Source organism: Empidonax traillii, unplaced genomic scaffold (assembly GCF_003031625.1).
Source record: "Empidonax traillii isolate 1590-97213 ecotype Southwest subspecies unplaced genomic scaffold, ASM303162v1 scaffold558:size415862, whole genome shotgun sequence".
NCBI lineage: Eukaryota > Metazoa > Chordata > Aves > Passeriformes > Tyrannidae > Empidonax > Empidonax traillii.
In genome coordinates, this window is record NW_020955751.1 from 245,542 (window position 1) to 263,423 (window position 17,882).

The 17,882-nt window shown below is 38.5% G+C and overlaps 1 protein-coding gene across 3 annotated transcripts in view; it reads right to left on the minus strand.

The window, feature by feature from the left end:
* Window positions 1-17,882, minus strand: part of NME7 (NME/NM23 family member 7) — a 90,223-nt gene that overhangs the window by 58,805 nt on the left and 13,536 nt on the right. For all 3 annotated transcript variants that reach the window (XM_027897758.1, XM_027897759.1, XM_027897760.1), the window contains exons 2-5: window positions 14,550-14,657; window positions 10,971-11,137; window positions 5,831-5,941; window positions 2,313-2,363 (exon numbers count right to left, since the gene is read on the minus strand). In XM_027897758.1, the coding sequence (XP_027753559.1) occupies window positions 2,313-2,363; window positions 5,831-5,941; window positions 10,971-11,137; window positions 14,550-14,657 (437 nt within the window). The remainder of the gene's footprint in view (window positions 1-2,312; window positions 2,364-5,830; window positions 5,942-10,970; window positions 11,138-14,549; window positions 14,658-17,882) is intronic.

Sequence of the window (17,882 nt, forward strand, 5' to 3'; positions counted from 1 at the left end):
TCTAACTTTGCAGTTGACTCTTCTTCGAGGAGGAGGTTAGACTAGGTCACGTGCAGACATTCCCTTATTATGGTTAAAGAACCAGATTACACAAACCCACTCAGGCTACTTTGTAGAATGTCAGATTTCAAAAGAATTTGTAAAGGATCAGTACTGGTGTCCTGGCAACAGTGAAAGAGAGACCCTGCTAACCACTTGTCTGACAGGAATGATTCCTAAGCATGTCTCCTCTGCACAGCAGGATTTCAAGGCTCTTGCACATGACCTGTGTAGGTACCCCCCACTGACAGAACTTCAGCACCGCTTTTGAAATGGATTTCTGCACTGCCCTATGGACCTCTCCCATGGATTTTGCCCAGCCAAAGCTCAAAGCGGGAGAAAAGGGAAAGACTTGTAAAGTTTGTGTGGAAGAGAGGACTTAATCACAAAGTGAGTTATTACATCCTGGCATAAGCAGAAGTCAACTTATTTTAATGGGATGAATTCAAGGAGAAGAAATTGTCAGGAGCAGCCTGCATCCTATCCTGACCACCTCACTAACATAGAAAACAACCACCCAAACTGGTAAACCAAACATTCTATTTAAAAACTAAACAAAACGCCACAACTGTAATTCTAGGTCTTTACAAAACACGCATACCAACAAGTCTGTCTTTTCAACATGTAGTCTGGATAGAACCAACAAAGGAGAACACTGACTCGATGCTTTTTGCACTACTTTGTTAAAAAAATAGAGCTTCACACAATTATAACTGTGGATGTGTATGCTTCTCCAACCATCTTCTGCCTAATGGTCATTTATGCAATTATCACTGGGCAAAAGGAGAAGAGAAATCCTACTAGTTCTTTGCTAAAGAAACAATATTAAAACTATGAAAAGTTACATACAGAAACTATGCAGCAGAAAGCTATTGGAACTCAGGTTCTGTTGGTCAGAGACTGCTTGTTTAGGACACAGTTAAACAGCTTACACATGCATACACACAAGAAAAAAGTGATTTCTACAGCACTGCTTACTGTGCAGACTAATCCTTGTATATTAAATATATTTTTTAAATTAAATTCTTTAATATGAAAACCATAATTTTCCAAACAACTAGAATTATTATTTTTCCCTGCTATTCACTAGACTTGTATTTAGTGAACTTGCAAACTAAATCTGAATTTAGAGGGTAATAAAACAACATTAAAGATAAATGAGCTGTAGATTTCACATTTCACTGCCTTGAAGATTCTTGTTTCTATTTGATTTGTAATGGTTTGGAACTATTTCTTTCTAATTTAGAGAAAAATCCCATAAAGAAGATGTAGCCAATAGTACTGTACAATGGGAGACAGGCACATCACAGTGGACAAAGGCTTCAATTCCTCAGACAATTGCCATTAGTGTAGATAGACATCTGTGAAATAACACTGCAGGCAAAATTCTTGCTTATTTATCAACATATTCAAGCAGGCTTACTCAGCAAAGGCAATTCTAAATCATCTGTTCTCTGACCTCCAACATGGTCAGACATAGCCTGGGGCCATGTCTCTGTGAAGGGCTTGAGTTTGGACCCACAATAAATCAGCTGCTGTTGCAGGAGAGCTGCTGCTGCTGCTGATTCTCAAGCATTTCATTCAGAACTGAAACCAGGTCTTCTGACCAAGTCAGTGCAAACCCGGGCATCAAAATGGCTGAAAAACACAAGGTCCCCTCTTCCTAAAAGAGGCAGACTGCCAAAGCCAGAGGGAGGAAAAGAAAGCTGGCACCTTTAGGGAAAGCAGAAAGGTCAAAAGCATCAGTCTGGTCAGATATGGAAAGACTAAAGTCTTTCACGTTAGGTGGAGCAGTCCAGCATTATGGAATTATGACATTTTGTCCAAAGGTAGCAGTACAGTTGGAACTGCCCCATGCACCATACTTCCAGTCACTTATGACTTGGGGGATGTGCTACTAAATTGATCTTAAACCTTAAGTGTTCCCCCTAATTCTCATTATCTGCAAGCTCCACCCTGATCCTGAAGATGCTCCTTCCCTTGGCTTTGAAGTTTTGCCTTGCTAGGAGCGTTTTCACTTCTGAGAGACAAAAGACATTCCCCTGGTATCATCAGGCTGTAAAGAGTGTGAGTTAAAACCCTGAATAGCTGAAATAAGGATCTGTCCCTGGAGGAAGATGAAAAGGGTGCATACTTCTGAAAAGGGCTTCACTCAACTAAGACAAGCTCTGATTTTCCCGTGGTCCTGTGGTAACAAATGTAGTAAATATAGTAAATCCTGTGCATTCAATAAATAAGCTTAATACACGTCAAGCTGAAATCGATATACCTACTGATAAAAAGGTTTTGCTCGATGGTCTACGTAGAAATCAGCTGCTTCTTTTCTGGAAAAGTAAAAGGACATAGATATAGCTATATATACACACACACATATATAAACAAAACACCCCCTGAAAACCATAAACTATCATTCATCAAGATATTTCTACAGGCGATGTATTCCTAAGCTGGACAGCTTGTTGGGTGTTCATGCCCAGTAACAGAAACTACATTTGATTTTGTCATATTTTGCGTGGCTACAGGTATAGCTGGTGACTCCTCTGTGAAGGAGCTCCTGCTCTGGGAAGGAAGTAATTACTAAAGCCTATTTCAGGGTCACTGATGGTCCCCATACTGTCAAGTTGAGAAACAATGCAGCAGAGTAACCTTCTTGCCAAGCCATTTGCTGTTATTTTCATCTTTTAGCTGTAGAAGGAATACTGGTTAATGAAGTTTGACTTTAAAGTAAAAATAAACTATTTTTCTGCTTCACTGGAACATTTCCTTATCAAGGCTAATTTTTTATTACATTGGTGCACAAATATTGCATAACCTTGTTTCTATACAGTATCCTCAAACCTTATAAGTCCCATAGGTAGCTCAATGCCCTCCAGATTAAAACTTGATTTCTCTCACATTTCCACACTAAAAACTCAATTTGGTCTTGCACATCCCCTCAGTGACTACATGCTGCTTTCTTCCAGAGCAATGGGATTCCTGCAGTGAGGGGTTACTCACATTGCCAGGCAACTAAAGGCATTGGAAGCAAAAAAAAAAATACCCTTTTCGGACAGGGTGGTGGCCCTTTCCAAGCTCTGAATTGCCACAGCCACACTACCCAACTACACACATTTTGGAGACCTCCACAGTACATACCACCATCCATCCTCTGATGTGCATACAGTTTTGTGGCTTTTCACCCCACCACCCAACCTACTCTTTTCCCTGTCTTTTTCCCCAGCTGCTTCTCATGTTTAATTCTTGCTTACTAAATTGCTTTTTCTGCATGGCAACAGCTAGAAAAATCCACAGAGGTTTTCAGCTCTAAACCTGCTATTTTGCAGCTTCAGAATTCCAGTTCAGAACACAGGCTCAGTCATGTCTTGCTCTAAATCCTTCTGCGTGCCCCTTTCTGAAGCTGGAATTTGTGGAGAAGGACAAGCTCCCCAGGAGGACTGACAGGTGAAAGGAAGCAACATTGCTGGCCTCTACTCTGAGTACAAAGCTCATAAGCGAAGCAGTATTTGTAGGGTGACTAAAAGATTCCAAATTGTAAAATTGTTTTTACCTGCAGAAACAGTCTTCTAATTTTTTCTGGTCACTTTGAGCAGCTCTCTTTACTGAACGAAATTGCCTTCATATTTTTCAAATAACAGATTCCAAGTATGAACAAAGGCATGGTTCTATCATCTGAAATGGAATTTTGGACATCTCTCTCCCATTTACAGTCCAGACTTATACCATATATTGCCAGAGCAAACAACTAACATCAAGAAGGACCAAGAAAAATTTAATTTTCCTAACATTTATCAATGTTTGAACAGCTGCATCTTTCTGCAGCTTTTTTATTAAAACAACCTGATTAATTCCTGTTTTATTGCTGTCAATTCAGTGAAAGTAAGAGCCACTAAAAATCCCAAAGATTTTCATTAAACATATAGAGAATATGTTTTCCTTTCATTTCCCAACTGAGGCAGAAACATGATGTAAAAATTATGCTAGACACAGGAACTCTCACAATCTCAAGCTTCAAACCTACACTCTGCAAAAGTTTTGCCTACAATTCACTATTTCACCAGAAAATCCACTTCTGAAAGTAATTCACACAATAATTTTGGAAAGCAAATATGAAAAAGGTATGCAAAGAGATGAAATATTATAATTTCTGAATGCAAAGGAGTATTTGAGGGATATATTTCTGAAGCAAATTGAGCTCTGCTACTCAGTTAACAAATTCAACTGAAATAAATATTAAAGTGCAGCTGTGCTGTGTAACTTAGTTCCTTTTCAATTTCATTATTAGTTCCATGTTTCTAAGGAATGGAGAATAGTGTTCACATAGGTATAATAGACTGAACTGACATACGATTAAACAAAGAGACTAGAGAAACAAGTGCCTGCCCACACTTTCGTATCTTGGCTACAACCTTTAGAGAAGGTATGAATCTACTTAACAGTAACTGACAGACAAATGTTGTTAATAATCCCTTTAAAGAAAGCAGTAGATGATAATGATGATTTGAACAAGAATGCCTGCAGAAATCTAAGGGTAGGACACTTTGGCAAAGCCCTAGTTCTATCATTTTAAAATGGCACAGTCCCAAGAAACAGAGTATGCAAAGAAACCACAAAATACTCAAGGCGTTATTTAAATACATTCGGTATCACAGCAGAATCTTGTGTTCATTAGTAATTATTTTCAATTATACAAGACAACCAGAAATTTTTATATAGAAATAGGCAATAAAAGTTCATGTCTCAGTTTCTTCCCTTCAGTATGAGTCAACTCTTAACGCATGTGACTTGGCTCAACAGTTCAACTTCTCAGACAGACACTGAAATAAAGCACCATACAAAATAACACATCAGATCAAATCTTTCAGATTGCAGGAGAGGAAGACAAAAAAAGCTGGTTTGAAAGACATTGTGTGTTGTAAATCAACATTAGAAACTTGGTTGAACTCGTGAATTAGAATTGTTTGATGGAAAATCTGGGACCAGATTTGGGACCAATCATCAATCATTGCAACAGGTGAATGCAGAGACGAGGAAGAAGTCATATAGTTGCTTTATCAGTATCACATAAAGCCAGAAAGGTTTTGAGGTAGAGGAAATTTGTTCCTGACCTCACACCTAAACCATAAGAACACATAAATATGGTATTGCGTAAGACAGATAGCTTTTCTTTTCAAAAACACGTTGTATATGCAAAGCAATAATGGAGAAATAGTGCAGTAACTTTGGGAAAGTCTTCCTAGGTAAAATGATCATGTTCTCTTTCCTCTGCAGTATGCCTTCTGTGAAGGATGGGGGAATTAGGAAAACGCACAAGTAAAATCTGTCCAACCCTGCAACATCACCATCAGATCAGTTGCTTTGCCTGGGACTTCCAGTCATTAAAAAACACAAATCTGAGAGCACAGATTAAGACAACAGATATACTGAGAGTAAGCAAATCACACACTTCAAAGACAACACTGCTGAAATCAGCAACACAGTCTGTATGAGGAAGCCATGAGGTGAGGACATACAGATGTGTCAGTAGTAAACACTGACAAATCACTGAAGATATGGTAGCCACCTTGGATTCATACAGAGCCATTACATACTTCATTTGTACAGCACTTTTTGATACTTAGCTTAAATCTCTACATACTCTCTGAAACCTACAGGATTATGAAACTGATGAGTCTTACCTCTGTTACTCACTGGAATAAATCTGATGTGTGGAGCAACACAGAAGAGCTTTAGAGAACATTCTTGACTGCAAAAATACTTAGATACAATAGAGCTAATCTTAAAAATTCCTTACCTTGAAAGCCGCATCATTTTGGCTTTAGTTATTGTCAATCCTGAATTAATAATGATATCAATTAATTCTCCAATCTTGTGCATTGCATCAGGTTTAATCAAAGCCAGTGTTCTGGTGGGGGAAAACAGAAAAGTAGAGAGATACAGCCAACATTACTTTCCTTAGAGCATTTGGTGTGCATGTTGGGTTTATATTCAGACAAAAAAACATCACATCAAAGCGAGAAATTCTGTCACAGTCACATATCCCAGTCCCAGTGTCTCATCAATTTCCATGCTGTTCTTGAATGCCTGTGCAACACAATATTCTGATAAGAATGAGCTTGGCGCATTATAATTTCCTTGGCTTTCTGGTCCAAGTCAGCTCACAGTGTTCCACCAGCAGTCATTATTTACTGACTTGTCCTTTTGCTGTCAGAGCAACCACTTTGACCACTTCCTCCTTAGCTAATGGGTATCTCTATAGCTCCTCACTCACAGCTTTGGGTTAGAACCCAACTGACTTCCTAATCTGTCCCTGCTCAGCTCCCTTTTTATCTATCGTTAATCATTATACATGTAAAATTGGAGCTGTTAAAATTCCCTGTTTAAAAATAATACTTCATCAGAGGCCTCTTCCATAAAACTCAAAGTTAAATGATTTTTTTTTTGTTGTTATTACTTTTAAAATATTTGTAGTGCTCAGTGAGAAGAAGATTCTAATGTACTTGGTACAGTACAAAAACTCTATGGCATACAAAGTGCATGCCAAATAGCTGACACTGTTAATAGACACACTGAAAGGATGGCAGAGGAGGTATTACATCTCTTATACTGACTGACAGCTATATTCTAAGGGACATCAATTCAAAATATCTCTACACTCTCCCCCACATCTTTGTTTCCAAGTACATCCTGTCTTATGGGTAATTATCTTTTTATACTGTACATCCCCAAGGCCAGGACTGTTTCATTAGTGCGCTTTGCATAGCACCCAGCACACCATCAGCACTAAACGTATTATTAATCAAAAATAACGAGCACAAAAAGAAGGTCTGTAAAACTGCATTTTCTATTTGCATTCATCTTGTGGTGAGTCAGCTTCAAATGTGCTCAGCTTACAAACCAACATATTTATTCAACCCTGTATTTCAGAAACTCCACATCTCTGACAATCCTAAAGAGTACTTTCCATCTTTTAAACTGTTTCGAATAAAGAAGGCTACCCAAGATGCAATTTCCTAAATGAAAGACAAATAATTGAAAATTATTTTTTTCCTATTTTATAAAGCAGCATAGCATGGAAAACAGCCTTTGCTGAGGAGGAACTTCCACTACATTTACTCTGAACCTTAAGCGACCCCAGATTGACAGATGCTTTGGCAAGAGACAGACTATTTCATAGCAAATGCAAAGCAAGGGAGGTGTTGGGACCAGGAAATGTAATGAGGAGGATTTGAATGTATTTGACATTTCATCTGAAACTAAGGGAGAGACATAGATGACCTTCAGAGCTCAGAAACAAACAGATTTCCTCAAGTATCATGGAGTTCATATGCACAGACCACCTTAGGCTCAGATCCATCGGGAAGTAGGACACAAAAAGACAGGCGGACTAAGGATGTGGCCAGGAGCTGCATGAAAGTAGACAACCAAGACTACACCTCAGTACCCTGCAGTGCAAACTAAAGCTGGTTTAGCCTTATCTTCAGATCAGCAAAGTCTGGCCTCTCACCAACATTCAACAGTTTGCCAGCACACTCCATGCAGCCTACAGCCTGTGCCCCTCTTCCCCAAGGAAGCTCCACCTCATTCTGCGATATTTTTTATCATATGACAGGTGTTCCATGTGATTGAGGCCCATGGGGGCAGCAGCTGCCTGTTTGACCGATGACACAAACCCACTCAGTCACACAATGCATGACCTGCATCCTGGCGTAAGTTGTTCTCTACGCTGTCATTTCCGACGAACAATAAGGATCTAACCACTGGAGCGAGATCTCCAGTGCCGTTTGCATTTCCTTGAGGAACACTTCTTTGAGTCAATGTTATTACACAGGCTATTTGAGATAGACTGCTAATGCTAGAAATAAATTGTCCCTTACTTTTCTACTTTCAACCTTTCTAGTAATACTGTCATTCCTACAGATATGTAAAGAAATATTGCATTATGAAGCAATTTACCTAGAAGATATTAACACAAACTGCAATGAGCAACTCTTGTAACATCTTTTCCCTAACTAATATATAAACATTAACATGTCAGTGTGAGCTTCTCAGACGTATGCAGGATACAAAAAGTATAGCTCAGGATGCTGAAGACCGTTTCTGAGATTGGATTTTGATTCATGTGCTCTATTTTTAGTTTTAATTAGGAATATGTTTCTTGTGGTTTGACAGGATGCAGTCCGCAAAGTAGATTTTGAAACAGTTTTGTCTTTAGGAACAAAGGAGAAAATGAAAATTAAGTTAATTTGCTTACATTTTCAGAGGGACTATGAGACAGTACTGCAATGAGTACTGAGACAACAGAGGATGAGAACTGATCAAAGGAACAATGCACAGAGCATGCTGTGACTATGCTTTTGAGATCTACTTACTTCTAATAATAGGACTGCTGCATGCACAGTGGCTTATGTCTTGTAGGGGAAGAAACACTGATTATGTCAATGACTAGAAGCCTAAGAGTAACATATCCCAATCAAAACAGAATACAAGTATTCCTGGTTGGCATACAAGGTTTCTAACACCATTTTCAAAACCACCGATACTGACTCTTAAGTATAGTCTACTTAGACAGGACACACTAGGCAGACAAATGTTTACCTCAGGTTACAACCACCCAGGATCACAAGTGAAAGGCTACAGAAACAGAAATTGCTGTCCCATGCTAGTGATTCCTTCTGTGGCACACCGTAAGCAAGCCCATGCTTACTTAATCGTTTTAGTCATTGCTGTGATGGTTTCCTTACAATACACTGGCAAGAAGAGGAGCTATAGAAACTGAAACTCCATAGAACTGTCTTAATAATTTTTGCCTAATTCTGGAGAGGGTCTGTGCAAATCTAGCCTTTTTCTACATATCTGTTTTGTACCTCATGTACCCAGAGTCACATTCATTTGCTTTACTGACAAAAATAAAGGTCCCAAATTCAAAACAGGGTTTTTATATATATATATATATATATATATATACATTCCTCAGTCTCCTCAAAGGCCTCTGCTGAGCCCTACCTGCATACATATTAAGTGACTAAAGAAAATATTGTCAAAGTTGAACTAAACTGCCGATAGTCCTGTACAGAACAAAGGCAAGAAAAATACAGGGAAATATTCTGCCTCATACAGCAACCTTAAAATTATTAATAGAATTCTAACTACAGATTATTTTAGGCATTATCAAGCCCTGCAGAAATCTTATTATCTCTATTAAATCATAACTGCTGTAAAACCTGCTAGGAACAGGCTGAAAAGACAAATAACTCATATGCAACTGCTTTGCCTAAGGAAACTTTAATATGACCCTGTTTGCTCAGTGAAAGCTTCTGTGAAGACACTGGATTTTGGCAATCCCTTGCCCCTGTAAGGCACCTTTCACTATGTTCCTCTGGGCTATCCTGAATATGTAACTGCACTTGCATATCTATGTTATCTTTCAGCCGACATTCCTAAAATGTTTTCCAAACAGCTGACATGTCATAAACGCTCTTTCTTCCCTTTGTAGAGCAGTAAAAAAATCTGCCCCCTCCCAAGACCATTTGACACAACTACAGTGTCACCCTGTAGTCAGCAACGTCTCCTACAAAAATAAATGTCATTTTATCATAATCTGCCTTTTCTAGGTATAACTGCACGAGCCCTGCATCAGCTTATGTTAGTTTAGACAGAGCAAGAAATACACATTGATATAAAGATATAATCTACCCAAGGCCCCACTGAGGAACAACAAAAGTAGCCATATATACTGAATCCGTCCCCTGGTGTTCTCTACCTGCTTTGCTACTCTTTCACCATGCCCAACCCCAGCTTGGATAAAAAGCACCATAACTGTTTCTGGAAAAAATATTATGGCAGGAATTTTCACAGTAGTATTTTTGTGCAGCTAAGACAAAGATGTGTGTTAAAACTTGAAACTCTTCCTCTATGTCTGGTTATGTACAACTCCCCAAAAAGAGTTCAAAATAAGCCCAGTTAGTGGGAGGGAGCAAGTAGGTGAATAGGGCTTACCGAAATACCATACCAAAGAAAATGTTCTGTGTTCTTTTCAATAAAAGCTGGGGTGAATTATCAAAATTAATAAATCTGCAAATTCAGAGATTACCTGCACTGTCAATAAACCAGATTTAAATTTCTTGTAAATTAATCTTAGTGCCATTTTATTAAGTCCCTCTCGATATTTTTGTTTTAGGATGGGCTCTTAATGCCTTTTCCAAAGCAAATCTTTAAACCAAAAATATGTGATGAGTTATCTTCATCCATTATAAACAAACTTTGTCTTAACAAAGAAGCCTATAGTTTTTATTGACATTCTCACTCTAAACTTTCTGTCCTCATGCACAGAGTTTGAGAGATGCTGAAAAAAATTATCAGAAAAAGTCTCCCATAGCGGGGAAAAACAACAGAGAATGAGAGTGGGCCTCTAGTGTTTTCAGTTGCTACTGCTCACACAGATCAGACTGGTAAGGTGCTAGGCTTCTACACAGATCCCAGAGAGACAGGTGGCAGCTTCACAAGGTTCAGGTCTTTGAATTCCAGCACACATCAGAATTACCACATTAATTCTGCACCTAGAGAACCCACAAATCACAAGAATCCTACTGCTGCCTGCCCTTGGAAAATAACAAAGCTGAATAGGACCGCTCTTTTCCTCCTTGTCCCCCTCTTCTCTCCCAGGAGACCTAGAGGAGCCAGCAGTTAACACCATGGAGAAGCTGGCCTTGAAGATAATACCCAGGTAACTGTGGGAGCCCTGGGTTTGCCCACAAGCAGGGACCACTTTGCTTCTCTCCAGTTCTCAGTATGTCAGATCACTTTGAACCGCACGCAAACTTGTAGCTACATTTTCTCCCCACAATCAGTACAGAAAACTCACCTCATTTCTAGCAAACAACTACTCTGAAACCCCAACCACAAAGGAATATTTCAAAATCCTCCCTTCTTACCTCTCCTTGCGGCTCCCAAGCTTGCGAGAAGTATATGGGTTCCCATAGTCCACAATGGAGAGATGACGGGAAAAGACAGTGATTTTGCTGCCCACGTACAAATCCTCGAGGTGCAAGCTCTCGTACTGGGTGCGCTTCAGAAAGGTGCGACGGTTCTTCATATCGTACTGCAGGAGAAAGGATATTAAAAGCTACCACAGAAAGATATTTAGTAATAGGCAAACTCAATTGTTACCTTCAGAAATTTCCACAGTACTGCGGGATTGAATCTCATCACCGACTTGATTTAATTCATTTAACTCTTAGCCCTTTGAATTCACAGGTATACCAGGAAAACTTGGAAGATTAAACCACAATTACAAATGTATTACATTTAAATAGTCTCAGGCTCACAGCTATCTTTGAATTTGCTTCTGTTCCAATTCAAGCTGCGATGAAAGCTTCAGGTGCCTCGTGGATGCCTCTGCCCAGCCTCACTGAGAGTTCCCTCAGCAGATCCGCGCTGTTTCACAGACCAATGGCTCGCACCACAGCGATCAAGATACACCCTGGCAGGTCTCCTCTTCAGGGCATCGTTCCAGTGATACTATGCTCTATTTGACTGCGTAGGACTCAGAATTAGGGACGCATAGATGACTGCAACACTTGGCTGAGATGTTCTCACTGCCTAGAGCTGCAAGCTCAAAAGCCTGTCAAGACAATTCAGCTTTATATATCACCATTCCAAGCAAGAAGCCAGATGTTAATGTGTAGTTTTCTGGGTGGGCTGGCAAAGCACAAAAGGCAACCTGCTGAACTGTTTCCTCACTGCACGTAGATTTACAGACGCCTTCAATTTCCTGGGGAAGTGGAATCCAATGAAAGGAAAAGTTTTGTCCTCCTCAAGCTAAACTTCCCTTTGTCTCCAGTTACATGTACTGTACTCCACTGCAATGACATAGCATTAAAAGAAAACATATCATTCCAAAAAACTTTAGAGGGGAAAAAAAAATTAGGAGGAAAATTATACGCTCCATGTTCTGAAGTGTGTAAATATGGTTCTCTTCTGTTAGAAGGCTATGAAAAAAAAAAAAAAAGGTTTTTGCAGAATAGTCAAGACTTTGCAGATCAGAGAATATAAATTATTTTGATACTTCCTCCTGCTGAGGGCATGATTATCAGGAAGAATCCTTCCCTGCTGAAATGTCTTTAGCTCCTCATCCATGCTCCTACTAAGTGTTCACTATTCAAGTACAGCAGGAAATGAAATGACAACATGCTTAAAGAAAAATATCACTTGAATTCAGCTACTTTGATTCCTCCTGGACTCTGCCAGGAACAGTATTAATTGTCTTGGCCATATGCAAATTCTTCAGTATCTTGACTAAAAACCTGAACATTTCCTTGGTTATTTCACGGTTATTAACAGTTCCTAGAAAAGCACCCTGAACTGTCTCTCTCTTCTCAAGAAAAGGAGAGGATCTACCTGTGTTAAAGAATTCTTCTTTAGAGTGGAATTCTGGATCTCTTTAAAAGATCTTTTTATAAAGTGAATGATAAGCCACAGCAGAAGAAATACAAGATTGTTTTGACCGTTCCCCTGCTGCCCATGTACAGTTAGAAGTAAATTACTCAAAACAAAACAGTTCTTTGCTAAGAATCTGTCCTTTTTAAAGATTTCTTCTCCCTTTTTAGGAAATCTTTTGTAGCAAGGAAAGTTATTCAGGTTTTAAGAATTCACCACGAGAGTTATTAACTTTGGAAACTCAGAGAATGGAGCATCTCCGTCAAGAGATCCAGTTTGACTGTAAGAGCTGCTTTCTGTCCTTGGGCAAAAATCTATGCTGTCTTCTTCCCAGCTGCAAAGCAAGCTGGAAACTTCTCCATTATTCCCACTGTCATTTTTCTTTACAGGAACCAAGACAGGACAGAAAGAAAAGGCAAGTTCAGGACTTCATGTAACAAATGCCTTCAACAGCTCTGCTCCACCTTCAGCTGAGGTGTGTGATAAAGGAGAGCTATTGTCAGGGAAAGGTGGAAAAAACATCCTTTTCATAAGTAGGGAAAAGCTGCTCATAACCATTTTTTCCTTCTTCTCAGACCAGTTAGAGGTAAGGGCGGGTTGTCATCTCCTCAGGAAGACATCAAAAGATGCAGAAGAATTAAGCAGTACTAAAGAAAAAGAATCCCCAAATTCTGAAGAAATGTAAAAAAACTCCAGAAGATAATTCTAATTGTAGCATCTATCCAGAAACTCACCCCAAAAAGTGATTTTGAAATATCCTTTCTCTAAGGGTGTTCACATCCATTTTTTGGTTTTTTAACTTCTGTCCTGGACACGTGCAGTCTGTGACCGTGTACACACCATACTATCTTCCCTTAAGACCACACTGGCAAAATGCAGAAGTTTACCAAGCCATAGACAGTGCATTAAGTAGTTCAAGAACACCTTGAAAGCTCTTGGTTTTGAGACATCTAGATGAAATGAACAACAATTTCACCAGCCCACACATGGTGGTGTAGGAAGATTATTACAATTCCTGACTGATTAAACAGTCTCTGGGAAAGGAAAAAAACAAAAATCCTCACATTTTGACAACTGTGCACATACAAACATCACACATAGAACTAACTTCAATGTGACAACACTGTGACAGAGTTTGTTTAAAGAAACTATCAGTAAACAGTGCAAAGTGCATCTCCTCATACAGATGGGTACCATGGTTTCTGCGAGCAGGAGTTTAAGTAAGAAAATGCACGTTCCACTAGCTTCTTATTTTTCCATTTGACATTTATAGCAGGAAAGTTAAAATTTCATAATGAAATTACTAAGTGTGAATATCAAAATCTAGGCTATTCTTATACTCTCAGGTCTTCATTAAAAATTGGAAAAGACTAGTCCAAACCATTTACTCATTCCTAAAATGAAGCACAAAGCATTGGCTGGATTATGAGGATTATCTTTACAGTATACATTATATTTTTATATACATGCCTGCTAATGCAAAATGCTGGTTTTCACCCGCTGTCATTAAAAAAATGGGGATTAGTTGTATGAACTACAAGGCAGAAAGGTCTGTGCAACACCACTGATGGAAAAATTTAGATCCCTCTGCCTGAAATGTCCTACTTTTCATTAAAACCAAATTAAGAGCAATCTGCCATTTCCTCCACTTTGATAAGACTCTTTTACATTTTACTCTTCAGAGACCTCTGGAATTCCTGATGAAGCTTATTCCCCTGTTTGGAATTAGTTTCAGTTAATTCTTCTCAAGCAGTAGGTCAGTGTTGCTGAGTTTCAATTCTGAAACCCAAGCAGAGATTGAATGAGACAGATTTGTGAAAACGAATCTCTCCACACCAAAGCAAGCTTTAAGAAAGAAAAAAAATTCATAAATATGAGTGTCATTCCACATGCTTCACTGTGAATTCATATTTTTACTTTCCTTTTAGTTTTAGAAACAGCGCAAGACACATTTTAAATTACATTTTCTTACTTGGAAAATCAATAGGCATAGGGAGGGGCTTGCTGTTTTATGAAACTGTTTAATTGGATATTACATTTATGACAGAAGATTTTTTTTTTTCTTTCATTCTTACCATTTCAATTGATCCATCTTTTGGATAGTACAGAAGTTCATAACGCCGAAAGAGTGAAGCATTTGGGTCATACCATTCAGCAATGAAAGCATATCTCTCATCATGACTCTGGAAAAAGAAAAAGGGGCAAAAACGGCTATTACAGAAAGCATGCATATTTTATATGTAAAAACACACAAATGATAAAACTTCATTTGTTATTAGAAAAGTAGAAAAAAAAATCACTAGTAAATGGACTCACACACACTGCATATTATCTTCTGCCCACCACAGCTGGTGACACCTTTTCAGTTGTTAGCTATCACCTTTTAAATATAATGGAACTTGGACAGTGGCAGTTTTCCAAGAAATCTCATAATTTATTCTGATTTCATCAGTCACAAAGTTGTTAGAAGTTGTTGTTAGACTTTTTAACTTCATCAAAGTATTTGATTTACCTTCATTTGTTAAAAAAAAAATGTGTTTGCCTACAACTAAATTACAGACTCTTCACACATTTTCTACACATCCTACAAGAAAACACTTTCCACTTCCTTAACAGTCATAGTTTAACTCCTCTTAATGAGGAGATAAACATATTCAAGTTAAGGACAACATTAGTTTGATTCACTACTTAACTTCCTTAAATTTACATAAAGCATAAATAGCTGGACCTCATTTACAACTCATTTTCTGCCCTCAAGGAGTGCGACAAGATAGACAGATTGCAGTAATTCTAAAAGGGTGACCACATGCACAGTTTCTCTCCACCCCTCATCCTCCAGAGGATAAACACCCTCAGCAAAGTAAGCAAAAACACGACACAAGGCACGAGGACGTGCAGTTTTAATACCTCTTATTGGTATATGTTTGTCAGCTAACGATGCAATATCAGTTATTTCACGGCTGTTAGACAGAACTCTAATTTTTATGTTCCACACCTCCTCTCAATCTGATTGCTACTCTTAAGGGCAAGCATGGACTTGCCATGGGCTTCCACTCTTTACGTGTATCTGTGATCTTAAACATTATAAACATTGAGGAAGCACTGGCAGTTTAAGTTGGAGCCAGACAGGCCTTTTTAGTACTTCAGATTTTAGAAGACAGCAGCATTCCAGCTGTTACAATGACAGCTCAATAAGCAACAGGACAGAAAGAGTTCCTATGGGCTTCCGTAACTATTCTGGAAAACCAGCAGGAAAAGAATAATAATTTTCCTATTGAGTGGAAGACTACAGACATTTGAAAAAAACAACAAAACAATCCAACAAAACAACCACTGTGATCTTGCTTCTGTTGACTGCGCATTTTTTCTTTCAGCATCTTCAGCTTACCACTGACTCAAGACTAAGTGCTTTTGCAGGTTGAAGCCCTAACACAAGTAGTAGCAGGAAAGAATGAGACAATGAAGAACAAATTCAGAATTTTACAATATGAGGAATACTTGTACCTGTTCAGTTAAAAGCATCTTAGCAAGTGCCCTACCCTCCTGCCAGCCCTTATGGTACCCCTACACTGCAAAACAAAGATAAGATTGTACCATAGAAAGACTCATGCAGTGGGGATACAAAGCTTCCTTTTCTATCTATACAAGTCTGTACAGCTCTGAAAACCTTCTTTATATGAGCTACTCTAACTTCTGTATTATATGTACAGTACACACTGCAGCCTTTGACAGTGGTTAAACTCCTATTCTGGGTGCAGCATCCACCAGTAAAACCAGGGACTTGCCCTGGTTTCTGGCTCGTACTTTAGCTAGTCATGCTTGGGTCTTCATTGCTATCATCACTGTTCTGGAGATATATAAGTCAAAACAAACTCTTATGTCAAAACTCATACCTTGATTTTTCTACATAGGTATCTTGTTGCCAGTAAGCAACAAATAAGAGTTGGCAGACAATAATAAATTACCAATTTTTACCTTGGTCTTAAACATACTACTGGAAGACAAGACATTTGATCAATTAATTTGACAATCACCTTGTCAAGGATGGATGTTATACAGAAGCAGTTCTCTACCAAAGAGGTTGACTACAGTCCTATTTCACAGAACCACGGAACAGTTTGGGTCAGAAGGGACCTTAAAGATCATGTAGTTCCAACCCCCTGCCATGGGCAGGGACACCTTCCAGGTTGCTCAAAGCCTCATCCAACCTTGAACAATTCAATCTTACTCAGTGTCTCAGCTATTAATATTTTTTATTCAGCAATCTGTGCTGGCCATTACTTCTTATTCATCTGAATATCAGAAATCACCACTTTGTGTTATCTTCTTTTGGCATTATAAGCAAAGGCAAGGTATAAATGCTACTTAGGTTTGAAAAAAACTGCAGAGTTAATACCCAGTTAATACTCAGTAAACGTTATCAGTAAGCAGCACAGTTTGACTCCACTTTTGGTTTGTATCTAGAAAATATGGAGAGCTAAGTTTTCTCAAATAACCAAAACAAAATCTCTAAAGTTTCTCCTGGACTATAACTAGAATTTCCTCTGTTGTACCAGCATAAAATTATTACAATAAACATTTCTAGATGTAGAGAACAGTACCAGTAGAAAGGTTAAAAGCTTATTGGAAACACTGTAAAGACAACTGGAAACAGATTACGTTTGTGAACAAGTAAATTATTTTAAAGGCACACACCCCAAGGCAAAGAAATTCAACTCTAAAAGCAAACTGAAGACCCTCCCAAACACGTATAATGCAAAACACGGTAGAACTGCAATCCTACTATTGCAGGTTCATGCAAATAGTCTTAAACCAGATAGAAAACAATACTGAATACAACCACAATGTGATGACCATATTCTGGGAAGATCTTGCCAGGCATTTCTGCAAAAATGCCACTCCAAGTCATCAGAAACACCAACTAATTTAAAAATGCAAGTTTTTAAAAGTGAGTGCATATTAAGCTCATAATATATGAGTTTAAATGAGAAAAGAAGCTTTTATTTACTTATTTAAAGGAGGAGTACGATTTAGGAGGCAAAACCCAAACACAAAAACCTGTCCACTTTCCCATCACATATCGGAAGCATTGCAATAAAATTTTAAGCCTTCACGGCCCTAAAATTATCTTTTCTGGACATTTACTTTCTATCAGTTTACCACTAAATAAACAGAACTGGTATGGCAAACAACTTTCTAACATACCCTTTACTACTGCGCCCTGACTTGCAAAGTAGGAATTAGTCGCAAATATGAGAAAGAACTAAGGGAGACAAGCTAAGTTTCATCCTTAGCTTCTGTCCATCATCCTAACAAAGGAAACTCAGAAAATAATTGTCCAGAGAAGAGTGATTAGAGAACAGCAATGACCTGGCATGTGGTATCATGTTCAATGCACCACACTGCTC